This window comes from Oncorhynchus kisutch, linkage group LG7, assembly GCF_002021735.2.
Source record: "Oncorhynchus kisutch isolate 150728-3 linkage group LG7, Okis_V2, whole genome shotgun sequence".
Taxonomy (NCBI): Eukaryota; Metazoa; Chordata; class Actinopteri; order Salmoniformes; family Salmonidae; genus Oncorhynchus; species Oncorhynchus kisutch.
Genome location: NC_034180.2, coordinates 20,208,354 through 20,235,175, shown reverse-complemented (window position 1 = coordinate 20,235,175; position 26,822 = coordinate 20,208,354). Strand labels below are relative to the sequence as shown.

The following is a 26,822-nucleotide window of genomic DNA, read 5'->3' as shown; positions in this document are numbered from 1 at the left end:
ATATTAAGATGGGCAAAAGAGCACAGACACTAAACAGAGGAACTCTGCCTAGAAGGCCAGCATCCTGGAGTCGCGTCTTCACTGTTGACATTGAGACTGGTGTTTTGTGGGTACTATTTAATGAAGTTGCCAGTTGAGGACTTGTGGAGGCGCCTGTTTCTTAAAAACTAGACACTCTAATATACTTGTGCTCTTGCTCAGTTGTGCACCGGGGCCTTCCACTTCTCTCTCTATTCTGGTTAGACAGTTTGCGCTGTTCTGTGAAGGGAGTCATACACAGCGCTGTACAAGATCTTCAGTTTCTTGGCAATTTCTCACATGGAATAGCTTTCATCTCTCAGAACAAGAATAGACTGACGAGCTTCAGAAGAAAGGTTTTTGTTTCTGGCCATTTTGAGCCTGTAGTCGAACCCACAAATGATGATGCTCCAGAAGGCCAGTTTTATCGCTTCTTTAAATCAGACAGTTTTCAGCTGTGCTAACATAACTGCAAAAGGGTTTTTCTAATGCTTAATTAATTAGCCTTTTAAAATGATAAACTTGGATAAGCTAACAACGTGCCATTGGAACACAGGAGTGATGGTTGCTGATAATGGGCCTCTGTACTCCTATGTAGATATTTCATAAAGCTATACGTCATTAACGATGTCTACACTGTATTTCTGATCAATTTGATGTTATTTTAAAAATGGACAAAAAAACAAGGACATTTCTAAGTGAACCCAAACTTTTGAATATTAGGTATATCCAATTGATTCTTGAAGAATATAACTTATAAATGCCTCATGAGCTTAGTTCAACTGTCAAAGCCCACCAGAACCCAAAATAAATGTGTTTTACTCCAATTATTATAAACATGGTAAATGTAAACAAACACTGTATAGCCTCATAACATGGTTAAATGGATGGTCAGTCCTTGCATCCATTTCTGGGTTATGCTCAGGTAAAACAATTTGGGTAATCTATATTTCCATATGTCCAAGCCCAATTCTTGAAGATCAAGGGGTATAACATTTATTGGAATGACTGGAATTCTGATAGAACTTAATCATATGATAATATGTAGTAGAAAGTGATGGTTAGAAGAAGTCTACATAACCACCCATAAAGTAAAATTTTACATCCATATATGGCCAGCTATGTAAACATTACATGAATTTATCCTGCAATAGATGTCGTTCAATTTGTAACATACATTTTTGCCTTCTTAAAATGTCTCTTAAGGGGAACATAATCTAAAAGTAACAGATTACAATTTTGGACAGGTAACTAGTAACTGTAACAGATTACATTTAGAAAGTAACCTACCCAACCCTGTCTGCAACCCACTGAGCCTGGAACAGTGTGATTGCTTCAGATAGACATCCCAGCCCAGGGGCTGAGAGGAGAGGTGAGGGGGGTTCTTGGATGAACTTACCACAGTCTCCTTGATGGGCGGGGGTTTGGTCTGTGGGCTGGGGATGAGGATGAAGGTCAGGTTGCCGTGCATGTCGGCCAGGATGTCGAAGACCTCGTTGACGTCCTTCCCTCGGATCTCCACTCCGTTGATCTCTAGAACCTCGTCTCCTTCATGGAGCAGCCCGCTGCGCTCCGCCGCCCCACCCTTCACTATGCGGCTTATTATCACGCTGTCCATGTCGTTACGCACCGTCGCTCCCTGCCACACAGACAGTGGAGAACAGAGGCTAGTGACTGTGCAGATACAGGAGGGTTTAAACATTGTTATGGAGAGGAGAGCGATGTTGGCTCTGTCTGAAAAGTGTACAAGCGGCCAAATTATTGATCTCGAATCCTTGCAACACTCTCAAAGCTCATTGGAGGAGATCCGAAGGGAGGGACCTTGAAGCCTCTTCTCCAATACGTTTTGAGAGAGCGGGGCAAGACGTTGAGGAAACAAAAGAGAGGGAATCAAGGCTTTAACAGCTTGTACACTTCAGACAGAGTCTATATCTACTCCTATGTTGATTCATGACGGTGTGCTTTATAGGGGTCTCTCTCACCAGTGGGATGTCCCTAGCCTTCTCGATGCAGACTATCTTGACGGTCTCCCCTCCCCACTGGGTGAGAGTTTCACAGTGGTCATCTGGGGTCAGGGGCTCCAGCTGCATCTCCTGCTCCGCAACACAGTCATGGGCCAGAAGCACTGCCTGTGGAGGGACAGGGGACATCGGGTTTGTCAGCCTAACCGGGTTAACTTTTAGACACGTAGATGCATGGACACAAGCATCCACACACGCACAGAGACCTGTATCTAACAGTACTGTAGTTATTACTTCCAGAGCCCCCTGCTGTTCTAGATCTGGTGGAAGGAAGACATCCAGGAGGACAAACATTACAAAATAAACTTTCATTTCAGTAAGTAGTAACAGAATTTCATTTAATAATTTTCCCTGAGGGACAGCAGGTAAATCATTTTCCACTCCCTCCATCTGCCCCTGGGGAGAAATGACTGGTTAGTTACCTCACTAGGTCTACCTCTATGGCAACCCTCAAAACAATACAGGGGAACCCCCCCCCCCCCCCCCCCTCCCCTCCCCTTTCCATCCGTTTCAAACGTTCCCTCCCTATTGAACAAGAGGTAGCTAACAACAGACCTCCATCCTATGCTAGCTTGCTACCGATGCCCTGGCTAGCTGTCTAAATCACCAACCAACCTCTCCACTCACCGGACCCTTTTGATCACTCGACTAAGCATGCCTCTCCTTAATGTCAATATGTCTTGTCCATTTCTGTTCTGGTTAGTGTTTATTGGCTTATTTCACTGTAGAGCCTCTAGTCCTGCTCACTATACCTTATCCAACCTATTAGTTCCACCACCCACACATGCAATGACATCTCCTGGTTTCAACGATGTTTCTAGAGACAATATCTCTCTCTTCATCACTCAATACCTAGGTTTACCTCCACTGTATTCACATCCTACCATACATTTGTCTGTACATTATACCTTGATGCTATTTTATCGCCCCCAGAAACCTCCTTTTACTCTATGTTCCAGACGTTCTAGACGACCAATTCTCATAGCTTTTAGCCGTACCCTTATTCTACTCCTCCTATGTTCCTCTGGCGATGTAGAGGTGAATCCAGGCCCTGCAGTGCCTAGCTCCACTCCTATTCCCCAGGCGCTCTCTTTTGACGACTTCTGTAACCGTAATAGCCTTGGTTTCATGCATGTTAACATTAGAAGCCTCCTCCCTAAGTTTGTTCTATTCACTGCTTTAGCACACTCTGCCAACCCGGATGTTCTAGCTGTGTCTGAATCCTGGCTTAGGAAGACCACCAAAAACTCAGACATTTTAATTCCAAACTACAACATTTTCAGACAAGATAGAACTGCCAAAGGGGGCGGTGTTGCAATCTACTGCAAAGATAGCCTGCAGAGTTCTGTCCTACTATCCAGGTCTGTACCCAAACAATTTGAACTTCTATTTTTAAAAATCCACCTCTCTAAAAACAAGTCTCTCACCGTTGCCGCCTGCTATAGACCACCCTCTGCCCCCAGCTGTGCTCTGGACACCATATGTGAACTGATTGCCCCCCATCTATCTTCAGAGTTCGTGCTGCTAGGCGACCTAAACTGGAACATGCTTAACACCCCAGCCATCCTACAATCTAAACTTGATGCCCTCAATCTCACACAAATTATCAATGAACCTACCAGGTACCTCCCCAAAACCTTAAACACGGGCACCCTCATAGATATCATCCTAACCAACTTCCCCTCTAAATACACCTCTGCTGTCTTCAACCAAGATCTCAGCGATCACTGCCTCATTGCCTGCATCCGTAATGGGTCAGCGGTCAAACGACCGCCACTCATCACTGTAAAACGCTCCCTGAAACACTTCTGCGAGCAGGCCTTTCTAATCGACCTGGCCGGGGTATCCTGGAAGGATATTGATCTCATCCCGTCAGTAGAGGATGCCTGGATATTTTTTAAAAATGCCTTCCTAACCATCCTAAATAAACATGCCCCATTCAAGAAATTTAGAACCAGGAACAGATATAGCCCTTGGTTCTCCCCAGACCTGACTGCCCTTAACCAACACAAAAACATCCTATGGCGTTCTGCATTAGCATCGAACAGCCCCCGTGATATGCAGCTGTTCAGGGAAGCTAGAAATCATTATACACAGGCAGTTAGAAAAGCCAAGGCTAGCTTTTTCAAGCAGAAATTTGCTTCCTGCAACACTAACTCAAAAAAGTTCTGGGACACTGTAAAGTCCATGGAGAATAAGAACACCTCCTCCCAGCTGCCCACTGCACTGAAGATAGGAAACACTGTCACCACTGATAAATCCACCATAATTGAGAATTTCAATAAGCATTTTTCTACGGCTGGCCATGCTTTCCACCTGGCTACTCCTACCCCGGACAACAGCACTGCACCCCCAACAGCAACTCGCCCAAGCCTTCCCCATTTCTCCTTCTCCCAAATCCATTCAGCTGATGTTCTGAAAGAGCTGCAAAATCTGGACCCCTACAAATCAGCCGGGCTAGACAATCTGGACCCTTTCTTTCTAAAATTATCTGCCGAAATTGTTGCCACCCCTATTACTAGCCTGTTCAACCTCTCTTTCGTGTCGTCTGAGATTCCCAAAGATTGGAAAGCAGCTGCGGTCATCCCCCTCTTCAAAGGGGGGGACACTCTTGACCCAAACTGCTACAGACCTATATCTATCCTACCGTGCCTTTCTAAGGTCTTCGAAAGCCAAGTCAACAAACAGATTACCGACCATTTCGAATCTCACCATACCTTCTCTGCTATGCAATCTGGTTTCAGAGCTGGTCATGGGTGCACCTCAGCCACGCTCAAGGTCCTAAACGATATCTTAACCGCCATCGATAAGAAACATTACTGTGCAGCCGTATTCATTGATCTGGCCAAGGCTTTCGACTCTGTCAATCACCATATCCTCATCGGCAGACTCGACAGCCTTGGTTTCTCAAATGATTGCCTCGCCTGGTTCACCAACTACTTCTCTGATAGAGTTCAGTGTGTCAAATCGGAGGGTCTGCTGTCCGGACCTCTGGCAGTCTCTATGGGGGTGCCACAGGGTTCAATTCTTGGACCGACTCTCTTCTCTGTATACATCAATGAGGTCGCTCTTGCTGCTGGTGAGTCCCTGATCCACCTCTACGCAGACGATACCATTCTGTATACTTCCGGCCCTTCTCTGGACACTGTGTTAACAACCCTCCAGGCAAGCTTCAATGCCATACAACTCTCCTTCCGTGGCCTCCAATTGCTCCTGAATGCAAGTAAAACTAAATGCATGCTCTTCAACCGATCGCTGCCTGCACCTACACGCCTGTCCAACATCACTACTCTGGACGGCTCTGACTTAGAATACGTGGACAACTACAAATACTTAGGTGTCTGGTTAGATTGTAAACTCTCCTTCCAGACCCATATCAAACATCTCCAATCCAAAGTTAAATCTAGAATTGGCTTCCTATTTCGCAACAAAGCATCCTTCACTCATGCTGCCAAACATACCCTTGTAAAACTGACCATCCTACCAATCCTCGACTTTGGCGATGTCATTTACAAAATAGCCTCCAATACCCTACTCAACAAATTGGATGCAGTCTATCACAGTGCAATCCGTTTTATCACCAAAGCCCCATATACTACCCACCATTGCGACCTGTACGCTCTCGTTGGCTGGCCCTCGCTTCATACTCGTCGCCAAACCCACTGGCTCCATGTCATCTACAAGACCCTGCTAGGTAAAGTCCCCCCTTATCTCAGCTCGCTGGTCACCATAGCATCTCCCACCTGTAGCACACGCTCCAGCAGGTATATCTCTCTAGTCACCCCCAAAACCAATTCTTTCTTTGGCCGCCTCTCCTTCCAGTTCTCTGCTGCCAATGACTGGAACGAACTACAAAAATCTCTGAAACTGGAAACACTTATCTCCCTCACTAGCTTTAAGCACCAACTGTCAGAGCAGCTCACAGATTACTGCACCTGTACATAGCCCACCTATAATTTAGCCCAAACAACTACCTCTTTCCCAACTGTATTTAATTTTAATTTATTTATTTATTTTGCTCCTTTGCACCCCATTATTTTTTTTATTTCTACTTTGCACATTCTTCCATTGCAAAACTACCACTCCAGTATTTTACTTGCTATATTGTATTTACTTTGCCATCTTGGCCTTTTTTGCCTTTACCTCCCTTCTCACCTCATTTGCTCACATTGTATATAGACTTGTTTATACTGCATTATTGACTGTATGTTTGTTTTTACTCCATGTGTAACTCTGTGTCGTTTTATCTGTCGAACTGCTTTGCTTTATCTTGGCCAGGTCGCAATTGTAAATGAGAACTTGTTCTCAACTTGCCTACCTGGTTAAATAAAGGTAAAATAAAATAAAAAATAAATAAATAAATAAAAACATGCCCTGGTGTCTCAGAGGAGCAGCATCACCGTTGTAGATGTTGGGGACAGACAGAGAAATCAGGTAACTCATCCACGTGTGAGAGTTAAAGAGAGCGAGATCAGGCCTTTGGCCCGGCTTCTGCCAAGAGATGTAGCCAATAGTTGATCACAGCTGAACCAACACAGTCCTGACCTGAAGAACCCCAGCCCTGAGATCCAGGATGATAAAAGGTTATACTGGGAGATAGACCGACGTTACACTGGGACAGGTTAAAAAGAGATGCACGTTACACCTGACACAGGTTATACTGGCACCCAGATGCACCGCCATTAAAGTGGCGCAGAGAGAGAGAGGTTAGACTTAGACACAGAAGTTACACTGAGACAGACATTAAAGTGGCGCAGAGAAACAGGTTAAACTGAGACACAGAAATAGACAGAGTAGGAATGGATGGAGGCCTCACCTGGACATGTGGGGAAGAGAGCAGGGTGTTGAGCTCCAAGCCCTCCTTGTGTTGGCTGTTATAAACCATAGACTGTACCTGGAGGACATACCAGAACACAGGAAGTATAAGAAAGAGGAGCAAGGGATAGGACACACCAACTTGAAAACACATCTGATGATTTACACCCGTTCTCTCAGATCAAAGAAACTGACCAAAACAGAGGACAATATATTAAATAATGTCATTAAAATAAGTTGACTCCCCCACATCAGTATACCTGGATGCACGTCACAGGAGGTTGGTGGCACCTAAATTGGGGAGAATGGGCTCGTGGTAATGGCTGGCGTGGAATCAGTGGAATGGTATCAAACACATGGTTTCTAGGTGTTCAATACCATTCCATTTGCTCCTTTCTGGCCATTATTATAAGACGTTCTCCCCTCACCAATCTCCTGTGATGAACATGTATCAACTTTGAAACATAGGTCTTTGTTTGGGCTAATGGCTTGGCTAATATGGCTTCTAGCACCTGGCACTGTTCATTGAGCAGCAACGCTGCGTGAGCTTGGCGGTGGAGACCAACTTCAACGCCGAGCAATTCGTGGCCGTCATTTTTCTTGACCACTGGGATGCTTTATTTTGGCTATATGAACCCAGCATGAACCGGAAGAGCCCATTGGTGGTTGTGACTCTACCATAAGGTACACAATGGTGACATGGTCCACATAAGGGCTGGCCAATAGAAAACTCCCTACATACTGAGGGCACAACATTCAAGGCAGAAACACCTCTACCATTGCTGTTTAAAAAAGGCCCAAGTTGATCTTGGAATAGGGACCATTTGGCATGGGAAAGGTATGTATATTATAGGACAATGTATTCCGTCCACATGCATACACACGGGGCAAATTCTGGTATTCCGACCCCATTTAAGCCCATTTTCTCCCGTTTGGTGCCTAATGAAAAAAAAACAGTGGTGGCTCTGGCTGGTGTCAGTGAGGCTATAATGGTGCAGGCAGCAGCCTCCGAGAGACAGAGACGCCCTATTGTGAGTGTCCTGTCTTGTCCAGGTCAGTGAGTTTCAGTTCTACGTCTGGGCTCTAATGATGGTGCTTGAGTACAAGAGCTGTTCTGTGCTGCTGGGGCAGAATGAGAGAACAGGAAAACAACAATAAACAAGTTTATTATTGAGTCTCATTAACACTTCTTCACACTACAGCGATTCCAGGCAACGAGGCGCTCTCCTCAATCACGTGTCATTAGTGGACAAAACATTCAAAAAGTCATGTGGTACTTTGATGTGGTTTCTTGCCCATTAAAAACTTCTTACACTGAACAAACTCTGCTTAACTTCAACTTCAAGGCAGGTCGGCTACCTAATTTCGGCAACATTTTCCACAACTCGTACTTGATCCCTTGTGTGTGTTTGTGTAGATGCGTTTTTCAGTGTGTGTGTGTGTGTGTGTTTATGTGCCTGCCTTCGTGTGCGTATTCCTGTCATTGTGTCACACAGACCCTCCTCAGTCCTCACTTTTTGGCCTGTTAGCTTGGCCTCAGATCAAGTTTGATGTCCCCCTCCCATTTCCTTCTATTCTAGTTCCCACGCAGTCTGAAATGGGTCTAAGACCAGTGGAGGGGTTGATTTGGAAGTGGGTATACAGGAGAATTATTCTGTATTATTGGACCCTCAGCCTACATCCTCTTCCCTAGCCCTACTCAGTATGCTCCGGGTAGACGTTTCCCACAGGCAACAGATCCTAGGATCAGCTTACTCCTCCACAAATCCTACCCTTAACCATGTTGAAGAAAACACTCTGGATCCGTGTCTAACGGAGTCTTCCGCTTTCCTCATGAGCCAGTTTTATTTTTTCTTCAGGGCAACATCTGTAGGCACAGATCTAGAAGCAGTTTACCTTTCGCAAGCCCTACACTCAACTATAACATAGTAATACTGCAAACTGACTTGATATCAGCATCTGAGTCTCAGCTCATGGACCAGGCTTTAAGGGCAGTGTGTGGGGAAGGGCGGGCTGGGTCGGTTCATGTGCTGCTGGGCCAGCTCTGTAAGCACAGCTCTATGATCAGCTAACCATAACACCCCAAACGGACTCCAGAGCAGGACTCACCTCTTGTGCCAGGCCCTGAGCGCGGTCTGTGTGTGGGAAGGGCGGGCTGGGCCTGTTCATGTGCTGGGCCACAGCGTTGTGGATGTTGAAGGCCTTCTGGAAGTCAGTCTTCTGGACCAGCTGCAGCACCAGCTCCACGTCCTCCTGGCTCTGGGCGTCAGACAGGCAGTGCTGCACCTGCTTTAGGGACATCAGCAGCTCCTCCAACTCTGTATGCAGGGAGAGTGGGGAAGGGGGAGAATCAGACATGCATATGCTATACAGATAGATAAACCATACATTACACAACAGCCAGAGACAAACACTCAGATTCAGGAAAGAATTACACTGAACTCATATACAGGGATTATGGTCAAGACAGAACATTTATATCAGTGATACAACTCCAAAATAATCATCATATTCTTAAACCTTACCAGCTCTCTCAAATCCAGACCCCTCTCTTAGACATATCTGTCCAGTCTAACTAAGACCAAAATAAGGAGACGGTCTGGTCTGCGTGTGTGTAAAAGGGAGTATCTAAGTGGGAGGTTAGTCGTCTCATCTGATGGAGGATCTACTGTCACGCACCATTGACTTCACTGAGTACCTTCTGTCCTACATATTGTTTTCTTAGGCTAGGCCCAGGCTATATGATATGTATCATTTCAATACATTATTAACTTGGCAGGAGGAATGGTAGGGCAGTTGAAAGACAGGAGATGGGGCTGAAAAATAAAATAGAAAATGGAGGGCCAGAGAGCAGCCATTGCAGCCTGGGTCAGAATGTTTTGTAACAGAGTTTTTAATTAACACCCCCCCCCCCCCCCCCCGAGGAATGCTGCTACCACACACACACACACCTCCTCACGTACCACCTCCTTCCTGCTCTCACTCCCTACTTCCCTCCCTCAGGCTCAGTCTTTCCCAGACCCCAGCCTCCCGATCATCAGAGAATTAAGTGGGAGTGAAGTAGGACTCCCTCAGAGAGCTTTAGAAGAAGAATGCACTGACTACAGGCCTATAGACTGCTGTGTGTGTGTGTGTGTGTGTGTGTGTGTTTGGTCTCATTCATAAGCCTACCTGGAACAGGGAAAGTGAACTTGTGTTAAGAGTCTGAAGGAAAGCTAGACAGCTAGAGGCCTATCCTGAATTCCAAATCGACCCTACCCCTATAAATCTGAAAGGATTGTCTTAAGCAAAATAGCACTTTCTTCACCTTGTTTTCAGAGCATAAATTTTACCATTCGATTTCAGCAAGAGACAGCCACTTGCTTGTTAGCCCTTCACCCTTGCTAGTGCTCAAGGCTAACGCCAAATAACTATTCTGTTCAGAATCACAACTTAATAGAACACTATTATATTGTATGGCTTTGTTAAGAGTATTGCCATACTCAGTCCTACTCACCCAGTAGAGTAGGGCACCCCAGGTTGGGTGGAAGTCCCATGGGCCCTACGGGGCCTTCAATGGGGTCGAAGGTGGGGTTATCGATGCCCACCTTGGGGTTCTGAGATAGCTTCTTGAGCCGTATGGAAGCATTAAGATCTAGCTCCTGTCTGTTCCTGCCATCCTCCTCCCTCCTCCTCCTCAGGTCCTCCTGGTGCTGACGGATCCTCTCCAGCTGGGCAGAGCGCCGCACAGGCAGGGTACGAGCACCCAGGTCCCCTGGGCAGTCCACTGCCATCTCCCTGTGCCACTGCTGGGGCTCCTCCTGGTTCGACTCGCCTCCCCCACTTCCTCCGCCGTCTGACTCAGTCACATGACCGTTCATATGTGATGTGGTCATCATTGCCACCCCTGTGCCTCCTCCTGTGTGTGTGTGTGTGTGTGTGTGTGTGTCTGCAGGTGGCTGGCTGGGGGAAGCACTATGAGGGGTGATCTCTGCGTGTCCTGGGCCCGGTGGCCATGACACCCTGACTCACTACTGATGACTCAGCAGATGTTGGGATTCCAAGAGAGGGGGACACCTGAAGAACAGGAAGGGAGGAAAGGTTAGTATGGTACAGGAATGCTGTCACTCAGACAAATCACAACATAGTATGCACATTAGCGTGCCCTACACTACCAAACATTTAAACACAAGCAGAGAATTTGTAGTCACTCACAATTCCACCAAAAATAATGAGCTTCTAGGACAATCACACACCACTCCTCCCCAGCCCCCAAACCCAATGTCGAAAACCTCTACCCACAATCCAATGTAAACAACCTAACACACTAAGCGGAAGACAGAAACTAAGCTATTTATCAGCACAGACCTAGCTACTATACTACCTTCCGCTCTGCTGCTCTCTACAGGGCCCTCCCTCTCTCCCTGTTTACCAGCTGGTTGAGACAGCACAGACCAAGGACGCCATTATCGCTCTGTTATCACCTTATATTACACACGGTTTTAAACCAAACAAACCTTAGCGCCCTCTCTCTCTCACTCACACACACACACAATTTCAACCCTTGACCCACAGACATACTCCCCTCGCCAACAGATCTCTCACACAAAGGGTAAGGAGTGAAAAATCTCTGCAGTTTTACCCTTCAATCTTACACATTAGAAGTAGGCCTCATCTAAACCACACACACTAGAAGTAAGCCTAATCTAAATCTTACACATTAGAAGTAGGCCTAATCTAAATCTTACACACTAGAAGTAGGCCTAATCTAAATGGTACATATTAGAAGTAGGCCTAAAAGATCATCTCAATCATGCGAGTGGGGTCATGACTGTTGGGTCACCTTGCACTGTATCAGTATACAGAGAACACATTTCAGTAGGATGCACTTTATTGTCACCTCAGGAACGGGGTTTGATACTGCGACCAAAACCGTCACATTTGCGACCGTTTGACTTGGCAGTGCAACACACTTTATTTTATTGGTCGCAAGGGTGCCAGTGACATTTTGGTTCACAAATATTTGAATACATTTTTTTATCAACATGATTTATTCAAACAGTAATGCGCAAATAAGCTAAAATCAACCAACTTTCTGAAGAGGCGACATCGGCACAGAAACGCCCTTGTGTGCGCAGGGCCTATGTCTATACTTTGTGTAGCCATATGTGATGCAAATGATAGCTTAACCGTCTTCGGTTAGATGGAAAGGCTAGCAGAATCACGATTGTTTTCCGCATCAATCCAGTTTTGAAAGTGTGCTACAGACATAGGCGGAGTGGCCATAAGCCAAGCTTCCCCAAAAGTAAAATTAGCAAAATTATATAGCCTACTCCTGTCTAAACAGAAATACATTTAAAATAGGATACTACACCAGAAAGCATGATTTGACTAAAGGATTATTATCTTCTTTAAAAGAATAAGCTGTGGATTGTTTTAAAATCGCATTGCCTACAGTCAGAAGGGCCCGCAATTTGTTGAGTTGCGACTGTCAGTGAAAAGAATGGCATATCGCAATATTTCATCATAGTTTGGAAAGCAAATATTTATTGCTGTAAAGAGAAAACAATGAAGACTAATCTCTTTCATAGTTATACTAAATTGAGCAGAAGCCTATGTTATTGGCACCAGCAGAGAGCATCAACCTTATCCCCGGTGAGTTCACATAAGCAACAGAGAACATTGGATATTCAGTCATCATTGTTCGGCCAGTCTACATTTTCCCCCATGTATTTTCCCCATAAATAGACATACCATGTGTTTTAATAAAATAAACTACAGTACCTGTCAAGTCTGGACACCTACTCAAGGGTTTTTCTTAAATTTTACTATTTTCTACATTGTACAAAAACAATGAAGACATCAAAACTATGAAATAACACATATTGAATCATGTAGTAAGCAAAATAGTGTTCAATCAAAATATATTTGAGATTATTCAAAGTAGCCACCCTTCGCCTTGATGACAGCTTTGCACACTCTTGGCATTATCTCAACCAGCTTCAACTGGAATGCTTTTCCAACAGTCTTGAAGGAGTTCCCACCTATGCGGAGCACTTGTTGGCTGCTTTTCCTTCACTCTGCAGTCCAACTCATCCCAAACCATCTCAACTGGGTTGAGGTCCCGGGATTGTGGAGGCCAGGTCATCGGATGCAGCACTCCATCACTCTCCTTCTTGGTCAAATAGCCCTTACACAGCCTGGAGGTGTGTTGGGTCATTGCCCTGTTGAAAAACAAATGATAGTCCCACTAAGCGCAAACCAGATGGGATGGCGTATCGCTGCAGAATGCTGTGGTAGCCATGCTGGTTAAGTGTGTCTTGAATTCTAAATAAATTCCCAACAGTGTCACAAGCAAAGCACCACCACACCTCCTCCTCCATGTTTCACAGTGGGAACCACACATGTGGAGATCATCCATTCACCTACTCTGCATCTCAAAGACACAGCAGTTGGAACCAAAAATCTCAAATTTGGACTCATCAGATCAAAGAACAGATTTCCACCGGTCTAATGTCCATTGCTCGTGTTTCTTGACCCAAGCAAGTCTCTTCTTGTTATTGGTGTCCTTAGTGGTTTCTTTGCAGCAATTTGACCATGAAGGCCTGATTCACAGTGTCTCCTCTGAACAGTTGATGTGGAGATGTGTCACTAACTCTGTGAAGCAGTTATTTGGGCTGCAATCGGAGGTGCTGGTAACTCTAATGAACTTATCCTCTGCAGCAGAGGTAACTCTGGGTGTTCCTTTCCTGTGGCGGTCCTCATGAGAGCCAGTTTCATCACAACGCTTGATTTTTACGACTGCACTTGAAGAAACTTTCAAAGATCAGAAATTTTCCACATTAATACATGAAGGTCAGTCAAAGTAATGGACTGATATAACTATCTAATTTCACCTCTAATTTAGATACATTTCTGCTTATCATTTTCAACATTTGGTAGGTCATTATAATTTCTGACCTGGTTTGCCATTTGTTTGTCAACTATAGTTCAACACATTCAGCTTCTCTTATGTCAACTTGTTGCCCTAGAAGACGAAATAAAGTAGTACACCAGAATAATGTATTTCGATAGAATGAATGCATTAGTAATCTAACACCTGTAAAGTTGTCAGTTTTGTTTGGGGACCAGGGAGACATTTTCCTGTGCAAAATGTCCAAATGTCATCCGTTTGACCGGTTTTAAGGAAATGAAAAGCTGAGAAAACTATGAAACATGTTTCTGACTTTAGTTCCTCTTGGATACATATTGTGTGTGGTTGGAACACTGTCTGCTTGAATAACAGTGTTACACTCACATTCCTGTTTTCTCAAGAGAAGCTGAAAGAAATCACATTTTCCCACTCCTGTTCCTGTGACAAAAGTTATATCATTTTACTGCAAGAAATGCATAATTCTGCAGGAGTTAATATTATATTACGCTACATGTGAGTTTATAGGCCTTACAGTCAGTCACTATTCCATTTAACCCATACGAATAAGTTAGGAATATACTGTTTATTCATGGGTTCAGGGATAAAAGTGAGAGGAATATCAAAAGGTGCATGTAAATTGCTTATCCTAGAATTGGATAAGCCATTTACAATTTTTTGGTATATCAAGTATAGTTTTTTTATTCTGCTCTCTAGATCAGTGGTTCCCAAACTTTTTATAGTCCTGTACCCCTTCAAACATTCAACCTCGAGCTGCGTACCCCCTCTAGCACCAGGGTGAGCGCGCACTCAAATGTTTTTTTTTTTGCCATCATTGTAAGCCTGCCACACACACACACTATACAATACATTTATTAAACATAAGAATGAATGAATGAGAGTTTGTCACAACCCGGCTCGTGGGAAGTGACAAAGTGCTCTTTATTTAGCCATCTTACATATAAAACATTTGTTAATCGAAAATTGTGAATAACTCACCACAGGTTAATGAGAAGGGTGTGCTTGAAAGGATGCACAACTCTGCTGAATTGGAGAGTCTCAGTCTTAAATAATTTTCCCCACACAGTCTGTGCCTGTATTTAGTTATCATGCTTGTGAGGGCCGAGAATCCACTCTCACATTAGGTACGTGGTTGCAAAGTCATCAGTGTCTTAACAGTGAGATTTGCCAAGGCAAGAAACTCTGACCACAGCCCTATCCAGAAATCTGGCAGTGGCTTCTGATTAAATGATATTTTCACAGAGCCGCTTGTTGCAATTTTGATGACTCTCGTTCAGATATCAGTAAGTGGACTGGAGGTAGTGCATGAAAGGGATAACGAATCCAGTTGTGTCGTCCGTTTCACCCAGCTCACTCAGGTGCTTCACTATATCACATTTGACATTGCCCGTAAGCTTGAGTTCATTTGCACACTCATTTGAGTTCAAATTCAAACCAGGATGGAAATACCTGTGTGTTGTCCTGGTTAATGCAGACAGAAAATAGCTCCAACTTCTTAATCATAGCCTCAATTTTATCCCGCACATTGAATATAGTTGGAGAGTCCCTGTAATCCTAGATTCAGATCATTCAGGCGAGAAAAAACGTCACCCAGATAGGCCAGTCGTGTAAGAAATTCGTCATCGTGCAAGCGGTCAGACAAGTGAAAAGTATGGTCAGTAAAGAAAACTATGAGCCCATCTCTGAACTTAAAAAAAACGTGTCTATACTTTGCCCCTTAATAACCAGCACACTTCTGTATGTTGTAAAAGCGCTACATGGTCGCTGCCCATATCATTGCAAAGTTAACCATTTGTACTGTAGTGTCCTAAACATCTTTCAAGCGGTCAGGCAATCCCTTGGCAGCAAGAGCCCCTAGGTGGATGCTGCAGTGTACACAGGTGGAATCGGGAGCAACTGTTTGCAAGCGCGTTTCCACTATGGTTCCTCCTTTAAAAGTTGCTGCGTACTGCGGTGCAGCTTGCATGGTGCTGCAGAATTCTATGGTACGTTATTAAGTGTGAACCACTGGTAGCATTAATGCATTAGTGCTAGTTTGACCACCAGAGGGCATCTTTGAGAAGCATTTGATAGCCTTCAATAATGGCTGAACAAGAGAATGTGGGCACACGGGAGACCGGGCTTCAATTCCCCGACGGAGAGGAAGCAGTAGGCTGTCCTTGTAAATAAGAATTTGTTCTTAACTGACTTGCCTAGTTAAAACGTCTTGAAACTAGGGGGCACTATTTTCATTTTTGGAAAAATAACATTCCCAAAGTAAACAAGCTATTTTGTCAGGACAAGATGCTAGAATATGCATATAATTGACAGCTTAGGATAGAAAACACTAAAGTTGACAAAACTGTAAAAATATTGTCTGTGAGTATAACAGAACTGATATTGCAGGCGAAAGCCTGAGAAAAATCCAATCCGAAAGTGACCCATGTTTTGAAAGCTCTGCGTTCCGATGCGTCCCTATTGAGCAGTGAATGGGCTATCAACCAGATTTCTTTTTCTACGTATTCCCCAAGGTGTCTACAGCATTTTGACGTAGTTTCACGCCTTTATGTTGAAGAATGAGCGTAAGCGACTACATTGCGTAAGTGGTCACCTGATGGCTCTCAGAGTGATTCTTGCGTAAAAGACAGAGGTAGCCATTTTTCCTCTCGGTCCTACTGAAAAGCCAATTGTCCCGGTTGATTATAAACAACGTTTTACCACGTTTCTGTCGATATTATGGAGCTAATTTTGAATATTTTTCGGAGTTGTCGTGACCGCAATTTCCGGTCGATTTCTCAGCCAAACGTGAAGAACAAACGGAGCTATTTCGCCTACAAAAATAATATTTTTGGAAAAAAATGAACATTTGCTATCTAACTGGGAGTCTCGTGAGTGAAAACATCCAAAGCTCATCAAAGGTAAACTATTTAATTTGATTGCTTTTCTGATTTTCGTGACCAGGTTGCCTGCTGCTAGCTAGGCATAATGCTATGCTATCGATAAACTTACACAAATGCTTGTCTTGCTTTGGCTGTAAAGCATATTTTCAAAATCTGAGATGACAGGGTGATTAACAAAAGGCTAAGCTGTGTTTCAATATATTTCACTTGTGATTTCATGAATAGGAATATTTTCTAGTAATATTTATGTCCGTTGCGTTATGCTAATTAGTGTCAGATGATGACAATGCTCCCTGACCCGGGATGGGTAGTTATAACAGGTTAAATAAAGGTTACACTAAGTGCATAACATTTCTGCACCCTAATTTTCCAATTCTAGTCTAAACAATACCCAAACGGAGATTAAGTGAAAATAAAAAAAATCTCATTGATTTACCAAGACCAGTCCCCATGCTTGTCTCAGAGCAGCGTGAAACGGTGCTGAAATAGCTATAGGCTATTGCTTACAACTTCAATGTGCTCTTTAAATTAAGAAGACCTACTCAACACTAGTGAGACTCATGTCACCTATGGTAGACCTACAGTATATGGAAAAATATGACATGACTCTCTGCCAATAATTACAGAGGATATTTCTGTAATTCAGTGATATTTATTCCCATAGTAATCCGTTATGGATCCATAACTAAATAAACATCGGCATTTTTAAAGAGTATTTTATCATTAATTTATTAAATGAAAGCATAAAGATATCATTATCAGTTACATTGTTGTAGTTTGAACATGCAGACTGGCGCTAAGAACAGAACATTTCCCTAGTTGGCACCATTATGAGTGCAATGCCCCTTAAATATTTGACATGATTTAATTTTCAAATAATGTGAAATGAGTGAGAAAAAGGCCATTCTTGAACATTATTACTAATTTGTAAATAAAGCCAGTTTGTTATTTATAACTATTTATGTTTTTAGAGGGAGAAAAAACAGAAACCTACAGTCTCAGGGGTCTCTCAGTCGAGGCTGGCACGGGTATTGAATCAGCATCTGTAGCAACACAGCTTGCCACTCAGGCACTGTACAACATGGTCTGGACTGGTTGGGAGTGGCCTACAGTCGGGAGAAAAAAAATCTTTAAAAAAAATCTTAGTTTAACATCAGTTTCTGTAGGTAATACTGAAGTCGTGCATAATTATCAGTTTCTATTTAGGTTTATGTCGCCCATTCATTGTCATTTATTGTCAGACACACAGTGGGACCCAAAAGAGCTGCTGTTTGAATGAATGAATGCTTACGAGCATGCTGCTGCCTACCACCACTCAGTCAGACTGCTCTATCAAATCAAAGACTTAATTATAATATAATTAACACAGAAATACAAGCCTTTGGTCATTAATATGGTCAAATTTAGATGAAATACAGAACCGTTCTGTATTTTATCAAACAGGTGTCAACTTTAAGTCTAAATATTACGGTTACATTGCACAACCTTCAATCTTATGTCATAATTACTTAAAATTCTGGCAAATTACGGTCTTTGTTAGGAATAAAAGGCCTTCCAACAGGTCGCAACGAGCCAGGCGGCTCAAACTGCTGCATATACCCTGACTCTGCTTGCACTAAACGCGAGAGAAATGACAATTTTCCTAGTTAATATTGCCTGCTAACATTACATTTCTATTAACTACATATGCAGGTTTTAAAAAATACATTGATTTTAAGAAAGGCAGTGATGTTTATGGTTACGTACATTATTGCAACAATTGTGCTTTTTTCACGAATGCGCTTTTGTTAAATCATCAAGTTGATCGAGCTGTGATTCGATAAATTAACAGGCAACCCCATTGATTATATGCAACGCAGAACAAGCTAGTTAACCTAGTAATACAATCAACCATGTGTAGTTATAGCTAGCAACTTACCGTGGCTCCTTGCAGCCACAAGGTCATTTTGATGCTGCATTCACGTAACAAGTGGTCAGCCTGACACGCAGTCTCCTCGTGGATTGCAATGTAATCGGCCATAAATCGGCATCCAAAAAGGGAGATTACCGATCGTTATGAAAACTTGAAAATCGGCCATGCCGATAAACTTAGAGTGTAGGGAGCAGTATTTTCGTTTTTGGCAAAAAAAACACATCCCTTTGAAACTGCCTATTTCTCAGGCCCAGAAACTAGAATATGCATATAATTGTCAGATTAGGATAGAAAACACTAAAGTTCCCAAAACTGTCAAAATATTGTCTGTGAGTGTAACAGAACTGATATTGCAAGCGAAAACCTGAGGAAAATCCAACAAGGAAGTGATGTTTTTCCTGAAAGCTCTCTGTTCCATTGGATGCCTTGCCTCCATTTAATGGGATATCAACCAGATTCCTTTTCATATGGCTTCCTCAAGCTGTGAACAGTCTTTAGACAGTTTCAGGCTTTCATTTTGAAAAATGAGCGAAAAAGAATCCATCGCGTCAGTGGGTGGCTGGGTGCCAGCAGAGTTTTTCATGCGCAACAGCCATTTTCTCTCTCTCTCCTATGGAAGAATCTACATTCCGATTGACATATTATCGATTATATATTGTAAAAACAACCTGAGGATTGATTATAAATAACATTTGACATCTTTCTACGCACTTTACGGATACTATTTGGAATTTCCGTCTGTGATGTCGTGACCGCTCGAGCCTGTGGATTTCTGAACATAAAGCTCCAAACAAATGGAGGTATTTTGGATATAAAAATAATCTTTGTGGAACAAAAGGAACATTTGTGTAACTGGGAGTCTCGTGAGTGCAAACTTCCGAAGATCATCAAAGGTAAGCGATTTAATTTATTGCTTTTCTGACTTTCGTGACCAATCTACCTGGCTGCTAGCTGTTTGTAATATTTTGTCTACTGAGAGAGATGTGCTTACATAAATGCTTGGATAGCCTTCGCCGAAAAGCTTTCTTGAAATCTGACACCAGGTGGATTAACAAAAAGCTAAGCTGTGTTTTGCTATATTGCACTTGTGACTTCATGAAAATTAAATATTTTTAGTAATTTAATTTGAATTTGGCGCTCTGCAATTCAGCGGATGTTGATGAAAATGATCCCGCAAACGGGATGGGTGCATCAAGAAGTTAATCGGTCGACCTCTAATAATCAGTGCTCTAACTCCCCCCTGCACTGGTCTGGAGCAATGAAGTGGTGATGCAGGGTACCGTACTAAACCACAAATTACCTCTAAGTCCCTCGGCGTAAGGTCGCAACTGTAACACATATAATTCACTGGCTTGTATGCATAGCAGTAAGTGTTACAAAACATTTCCTGCCATGTCACTGAAACAGTGTTGTTTGATGAAGACATTGTCTGTGTAGTTTTTGGGCCTCTTGCCCCAGCATTGCTCCAGCCATATCCACGGCAGCAGGAAGAATTAAGTCCTCCACAACAGTATGGGGCTTGCCTGTCCGAGCCACTCGGTATCTTACCATATAAGACGCTTCTAGCCCCTTCTTATTAAATGCTATGTTGCTTTTATACGTCTTACTACTCGAAAGTCATCGTTATTCTCGCTCAAAAAACTCCTGTGGCTTATTTTTCAAATTGTCGTGTTTTGTTTAAATGCCTGCGCAAGAGTGAAGGTTGCCCACGAGAGAGTAACGGTTAATGTGATTGGATGTAAAAAAAAAATGTTGCTTTATTTAACTAGGCAAGTCAGTTAAGAACAAATTCTTATTTTCAATGACGGCCTAGGAACAGTGGGTTAACTGCCTGTTCAGGGGCAGAACGACAGATTTGTACCTTGTCAGCTCGGGGGGTTGAACTTGCAACCTTCCGGTTACTAGTCCAACGCTCTAACCACTAGGCTACGCTGCCGCCCCAATTACTTGACTAGGCTACCTATATTTGCCATTGGGTTGTTATTTCGCTGAACACTAGATGGGTTTCATTTTAGGCAGTGAAACGAGGCTACTAAGGCGAGAGAAAAAAAAAAACTCACGCAAATGTATAGCCTTGTTGGAAAATCTAAATGTACTGTTTGAAAATGCAAATTTTTTTTTTTATAGTTTGGTTTTTAAAATGTGAATCACATTTTTATTTGGCGTACCTCCGACGGCATTGGGAATACCCGCTCTTGATGATTTGTCAGAAAAGAACACACGGCACTTTGAAATCTGCAATAGATTTTGCACTTAATTTGAAGTCTTATCTGTTACGATAAATCTATCCAAATAAAAGGTAAGGACACAAGGGAAAGCTAATTTAAAAGATGGACGCCAATGCCATCCTCCTCTCTTTCATGTTGCCGAAATGGTCTATCACTGTCATACAGTACACGCTTTTAGTTTTTGTGGTCCTAGACTACCTGGCTAAAATACTTACATTCATTATTAGCCTGGTTCTGTATGAAATGCAGGCACATTATAGGACACAAGCCATTATCATTTATCATTATTTATTCATTTTTAATTGCTGCGACCAAATCATGTGCTGGTGCCATCAACAGAAAAAGTTGGTAGCACCAGTGACCCAGTGGAAAAAGTTGGTTGTCTTCCTGCAGGGTTCTACACCAACACCAGCCAAATCAAGTGTCTCTCTCCCCCTCCCACCCCTCATTCCCACAGGCCCAGCACTGGTCACATGACCCCGGATGCTAGGAGAATAGATAACCTTTGTCCCTCCATCCGTGGATCTGCCCCCCTCCTCCACATGCCAGTCACATTCCTATCTACGTAGTTAGTCCAACTCCGAGCTGGACACAAACACAAAACTCAGGCCATGCCCTAACGGGCTGTGCGTCACAGACACTTAGTGTACTGTTTTAAGAACAAAATAGACATGCTGATGAGAAAACGATTAACAATATGTACAACAAGCACTGAAGGTCCCCATTAGTAACACCAAGTCCACAAAGAACACCCTAACCGCAAAGCAGCCTGTAGTACTCCTGTGTGTTGGCTGGTTGGACACAATTAAATCTGCTCTGTCATCCTAAACTCCGGGCCCCTCCTTGTCTCACACAACCCCCCTCCCCCCACACTACTCTTTCTTTACTCCCCCTTTTTTCGTCTGGGCGCCCCCTCTCTGCATTGGCTTCTCTGTTGTGTGGAGATTAATGTGCTGCAAAAGTCCCAGACACATCTCCATGACAACAGCTTTGTCAGCGGGCGGGAGGTCCCCACTCCACAGCCCTGAAAAATAAGGAGGCAAAACACAAAGACAAACACACACTCAAGAAGAGGGTGGACTGTCAAATAAGGAAGAGGAGAAACATAGGACCCTATGTCCTTACCCAAATGTTGGTTGATTAGTTGGTGCTCTATAGTAGTAGATCAGCTGAGGGCTCTCCTCTCTGTATATAACCTCCAGGTAGTGGGTCTTCTCCCAGGCTGTGGATCAGTGGCTATCCCCCTCCTAGGATCAACAGGCAGGCACTCAGTCAGCTAGCGCAGTCAGGGGGAACGGAGAGAACCAGGGAAGGGAGGTGGCAGGGGGGGTTGGGAGCACTAGTGTGTTTCGATTCCTCAAGGTATTATGTGCTGGAACTGTGAAGGTATTTTTTTTATTATTGTAGAAGGTAGTAGTGTGGTGAATCTACTTATGAAGATATACTGTTGAAGTCGGAAGTGTACATACACCTTAACCAAATACATTTAAACTCAGTTTTTCACAATTCCTGACATTTATACTTTGTTAACCCCTCTGCGCACAGAACCCGCTAGCGGGCTGAAATTCCACAACATACGGTGCTCGCTACATAAATAGTCATATTAAACATTCATGAAAACACAAATGTCTCACATGTATCGAAAGCCTAGAATCTTGCTAATCCAACTGCGTTGTCAGATTTAAAAAAGGATTTACTGTGAAAGAATGCGATGCAATTATCTGAGCATAGAGCCCCATAATTTTTTTTTAACCAGCACAGGGGTAACATAATCACAAACTGCATTAAAATAAATAGTTTACCTTTGACGATCTTCGTCTGTTTGCAATTCCAATGCTCATTGTTACACAATGAATGATCTTTTGTTCGATAAAATCCGTTTTTATAGCCTAACACGAAACATTTTGTGAACCGCTTGTGTAGTGAATTCCGTCTCATTCCATTTGACGACTCATTCCAGGTAAATCACCCACACAGAACGTGACTTTTCCAGTCATGTTTGGTTTCACTGCAATCAACTGGTTTGTTTGTAACACAATCAAACCTGGGGCCATTTTGCGGGACGTATTGACTGAAAGAAACCGATTTGAAGACAACAAGTAATGACATCATTGTGCACCAATGATTTGCCCGCTGTTTCGTTGATTGACTGTCTTTTAACCCAATGACCACTGATCGTCTTGAAATCTAGCTGTGTAGATAGCCAATGAGCTGAGCTAAACGGCAATATCCCATGTTTATGTGTTGCAAGACCAACCCATGTAGTAAGCTCCAGCGTAAAGTGAGTCATGCGCTATTGAATTTTCATACCGGAAGAAGCTACGCATATTATTGTTTGGTGAATGCACAGATTCAGTTGTTTATATATCAATCATTATGGCGACTAAGTCAGGGAAAGCTAAATCTAAGTCTAGATATACAGATGTATACACAACTTTAGAATAAATTGATTGGGAAGGTGAGACAGAGATTGTTGTAGGACGCTTCATTTGGCGATTGTGGAGGAATATTTTTTGAACGGGAGAGGACATCGTTTTGGACTGGTAAGTTCTTATCATGCTAATGCCCTTGTTTGAAATTAATAATATAAAATGTGATTTTTTATTTTAGAAGCAATATATAAACATTTAATGTCATGAAATGTGAGATGCGTGTGTCTGCCGCCACACCCCAACCCGCATGAAATAGCCTATTTGAGGCTGTTGAGGAGAGTGCAGGACCACATCAATGGCCAAAGTGAAATGGAGACAGTAGATACAGCTGGTCTGTCATAATATAATAGAGACTGTAGATCTAGCTGAAATGTCATAATATAAAAGACAGTAGATCTAGCAGGTACTAATAATATATTCAACCTTCAACTCTCTCTCTCATATATATATATATATCTGTTTATTATACCTGTTGATACAGGGCTCATATGTGAAACTATTCTAACTGAACATTTTCTTTCACAGTGACACTGACTCCGAATGGGAGTCTTATCCGGTGTCCTGTGTGAATTTAAGTATGCTCTCTCTAATTCTCTCTCTCTCTCGGAGGACCTGAGCCCTAGGACCATGCGTCAGGACTACCTGACATGATGACTCCTTGCTGTTCCTTGCCGCTGTTCCAGTTTCAACTGTTCTGCCTGCGGCTATGGAACCCTAAACTGTTCATTTTTACTCGAGGTGCTGTCCTGTTGCACCCTCTACAACCACTGTGATCTCCACCCGGCACAGCCAGAAGAGGACTGGCCACCGCTCATAGCCTGGTTCCTCTCTAGGTTTCTTCCGAGGTTTTTGCCTTGCTAGGGAGTTTTTCCTAGCCACCGTGCTTCTACACCTGCATTGCTTGCCGTTTGTTGTTTTAGGCTGGGGCTATATAAATTGATTTGATTTGAGAGGACTGAGGGTCATCCAAATATTGAAAGTGTGTAAATAGTTACCCATGTTATTTTGTAAATGTATGGGGTGTTAGAATACCATTTTGGCATTTTGTATATAGTTATTTGTTTCAAAATGTATACCTTCACCAATTTGGCCACATTTGGGCTACTTGTGTGGGACACCTGGGTGACTTTGTGATAAATGTCATGTAGCACACTCATTTTGGAAGTTATCATTCTGAAACTTTGCACAAGTACTGTTGCCCTCTTGTATTTTTCACAGAAATTGTCCCCATCATCCTATCTGAATGTTTGTTTTATCTTGTTCATTTTAAAGATGATGATAAAACAATGAAAAAAAAAACATACGTTTTTTCTTTTTGTATCTAAACCAGATCTATTGAGTGTCATTCTCCTACATTCAATTCACATTTACACAAACTTCAGAGTGTTTTCTTTCAAATGGTACCAAGAATATGGTACCATGCATATCCTTGGTTCTGTGCCTGAGCTACAGGCTGTTAGATTTGGGTATGTCTTCAGGCGGAAATTGCACAAAGTAGGGGGGAGCTGCAATTAACAAGAAATTTGTGGAGTGGTTGAAAAACGAGTTAATGACTCCAACCTAAGTGTATGTAAACTTCTGACTTCAACAGTATGTAGGAAGTTGCCCGAGGGAGAAAATATGACCCACTTCTGAGATGTCACTCAACTGCTGAAATCAGAGTTGGGAAGAACATAACACAGGCGCACGAGCGTACACACACGCGCGCACCCCCCGCGCTGGGGCCTGTGCTGTCTCAGAGGTCAAATCGTCCTTGTGACAGTAGAAAATAACCATGATGCAAATTGTAAAAATGCAAAACAGCCTAGGAACACCATTCCTGAGCAAAACATAAGGGACCTATTGTTAGGGTGTGTGATCACAGCGTAAATGTCAAACCTTATTACATTTGAAGAGTGAAGGAGAGGGTTAGATAAAGGGCGCCTGTCCTGTTTGATATCGGAGGAGCAGGAGTGTACACAACAATCACACACAATTTAAGTTAAATGTAACAATTTCTACGAGATAGCCCACACTCACCTGCACAAAGTATGGTAAACAAACACCCATAAAAGACTGAATGCAGTCAAATGTTGGTAAGAGGGTGGCACTAGCCATCCCATGGTTGTGGGTTTAATGTATGGCCTATCAGATACATACACGCACCCAATTTCATTGAAATCACGCAAAATTGCTTTTCCAAAAGATACAGAAAAATAACAATTGTCAGTTCATAAATGCATATGACTCAGACAGTGCATTCAGAAAGTATTCAAAACCCTTCACTTTTTCCACTGTTAAGTTACAGCCTTATTCTGTATTGGAAGAGATTTCTGAATGCTCTTCGCCCAGCATAAACCCCTCCAACGAGACATGCTGTATCTACTAATTTGCTGAATGCAGAGTTCAACAGCATTCAAGTGAAGGTCAAGCAAATTATAGAGAAAGCAGACTATTGCAATCTCTGATGGGCGGTCAAATGTTCGTGGGCAAGGAATAATTAACTACATCTCCACCCCTCAACCAGTATTCTACAAGAGTACAGACACAAGGGTCAACAGACACACTGGTCTCTACATTGCAGATGAGCTGATTTGTACTTCTGACAAACAATGCTGCGAATATGAAGGCTGCTTGGTCTGAAGTGGAGGAGTCCTACTCTCACATCACACCAATTGGCTGTGCTGCTCATGCATTGAATCTACTCATCAAGGACATCATGGCATTGAAAACAATGGGTACACTCTACAAGAGAGGCAAGGAAATGGTTAGGCATGTGAAGGGCCATCAAGTTATAGCAGCAATCTACCTCGCCAAGCAAAGTGAGAAGAATAAGAGCACCACATTGAAGCTGCCCAGCAACACCTGTTGGGGTGGTGTTGTCATCATGTTTGACAGTCTCCTGGAGGGGAAGGAGTCTCTCCAAGAAATGGCCATATCACAGTCTGCTGATTTGGACAGCCTAATCAAGAGGATCCTCCTGGGTGATGCATTTTGGGAGAGTGGTAAAGCAGCCAGAAACTCCTGAAACCTACAGCGGTAGCCATTGCACGGATTGAGGGAGACAATGCCATCCTGTCTGATGTTCAGACTCTGCTTGCAGATGTAAGAGAATAAACCTGTACTGCCCTGCCCACTTCACTGTTGCTCCAAGCAGAGGAAACTGCAGTTCTGAAATACAATCAAAAAGCATTAAGACTTCTGCCTGAATCCCATACACGCCGCAGCGTACTTTTTGGACCCCAAATATGCTGGCAAGAGCATCCTGTCTGGTGCAGAGGGCAACAAGGCCTACGGTGTCATCACTACCGTGTCTCGCCACCTTGGCCTGGATGAAGGCAAGGTTCTAGGCAGTCTGGCAAAGTACACTTCCAAGCAAGGGCTTTGGGATGGAAATGCAATATGGCAGTCGTGCCAACATATCTCATCAGCCACCTGGTGGAAGGGACTTTGTGGATCTGAGGTTCTTTCCCCTGTTACCTCCATCCTCCTCCAAATCCCACCAACATCAGCTGCCTCAGAGTGCAACTGGTCCTTGTTTGGGAACACACACACCAAAGTATGCAACAGGCTGACCAATACAAGGGTTGAAAAAAAATGGTGGCCACCCGGGCAAATTTGAGGCTTT

General features: G+C 43.2%; 1 protein-coding gene across 5 annotated transcripts in view; it reads right to left on the bottom strand.

Annotated features, from left to right (window-relative positions):
* The window catches only part of LOC109894296 (MAGUK p55 subfamily member 5-A-like), a 54,932-nt gene that overhangs the window by 8,218 nt on the left and 19,892 nt on the right, over positions 1-26,822 (bottom strand). For 2 of the 5 annotated variants that reach the window (XR_004210587.1, XM_020487687.2), the window contains exons 2-7: positions 21,909-22,030; positions 10,351-10,910; positions 8,964-9,172; positions 6,856-6,933; positions 2,001-2,147; positions 1,418-1,657 (exon numbers count right to left, since the gene is read on the bottom strand). Coding sequence is in view for 4 of the 5 variants with exons in the window: in XM_020487687.2 (XP_020343276.1) it covers positions 1,418-1,657; positions 2,001-2,147; positions 6,856-6,933; positions 8,964-9,172; positions 10,351-10,732 (1,056 nt within the window). In the remaining variant the exon portion in view is untranslated. Of the gene's footprint in view, positions 1-1,417; positions 1,658-2,000; positions 2,148-6,855; positions 6,934-8,963; positions 9,173-10,350; positions 10,911-17,637; positions 17,750-21,908; positions 22,031-26,822 lie in introns of all 5 variants that reach the window. The other 3 variants (XM_020487688.2, XM_020487691.2, XM_020487689.2) reach the window with 3 other exon arrangements.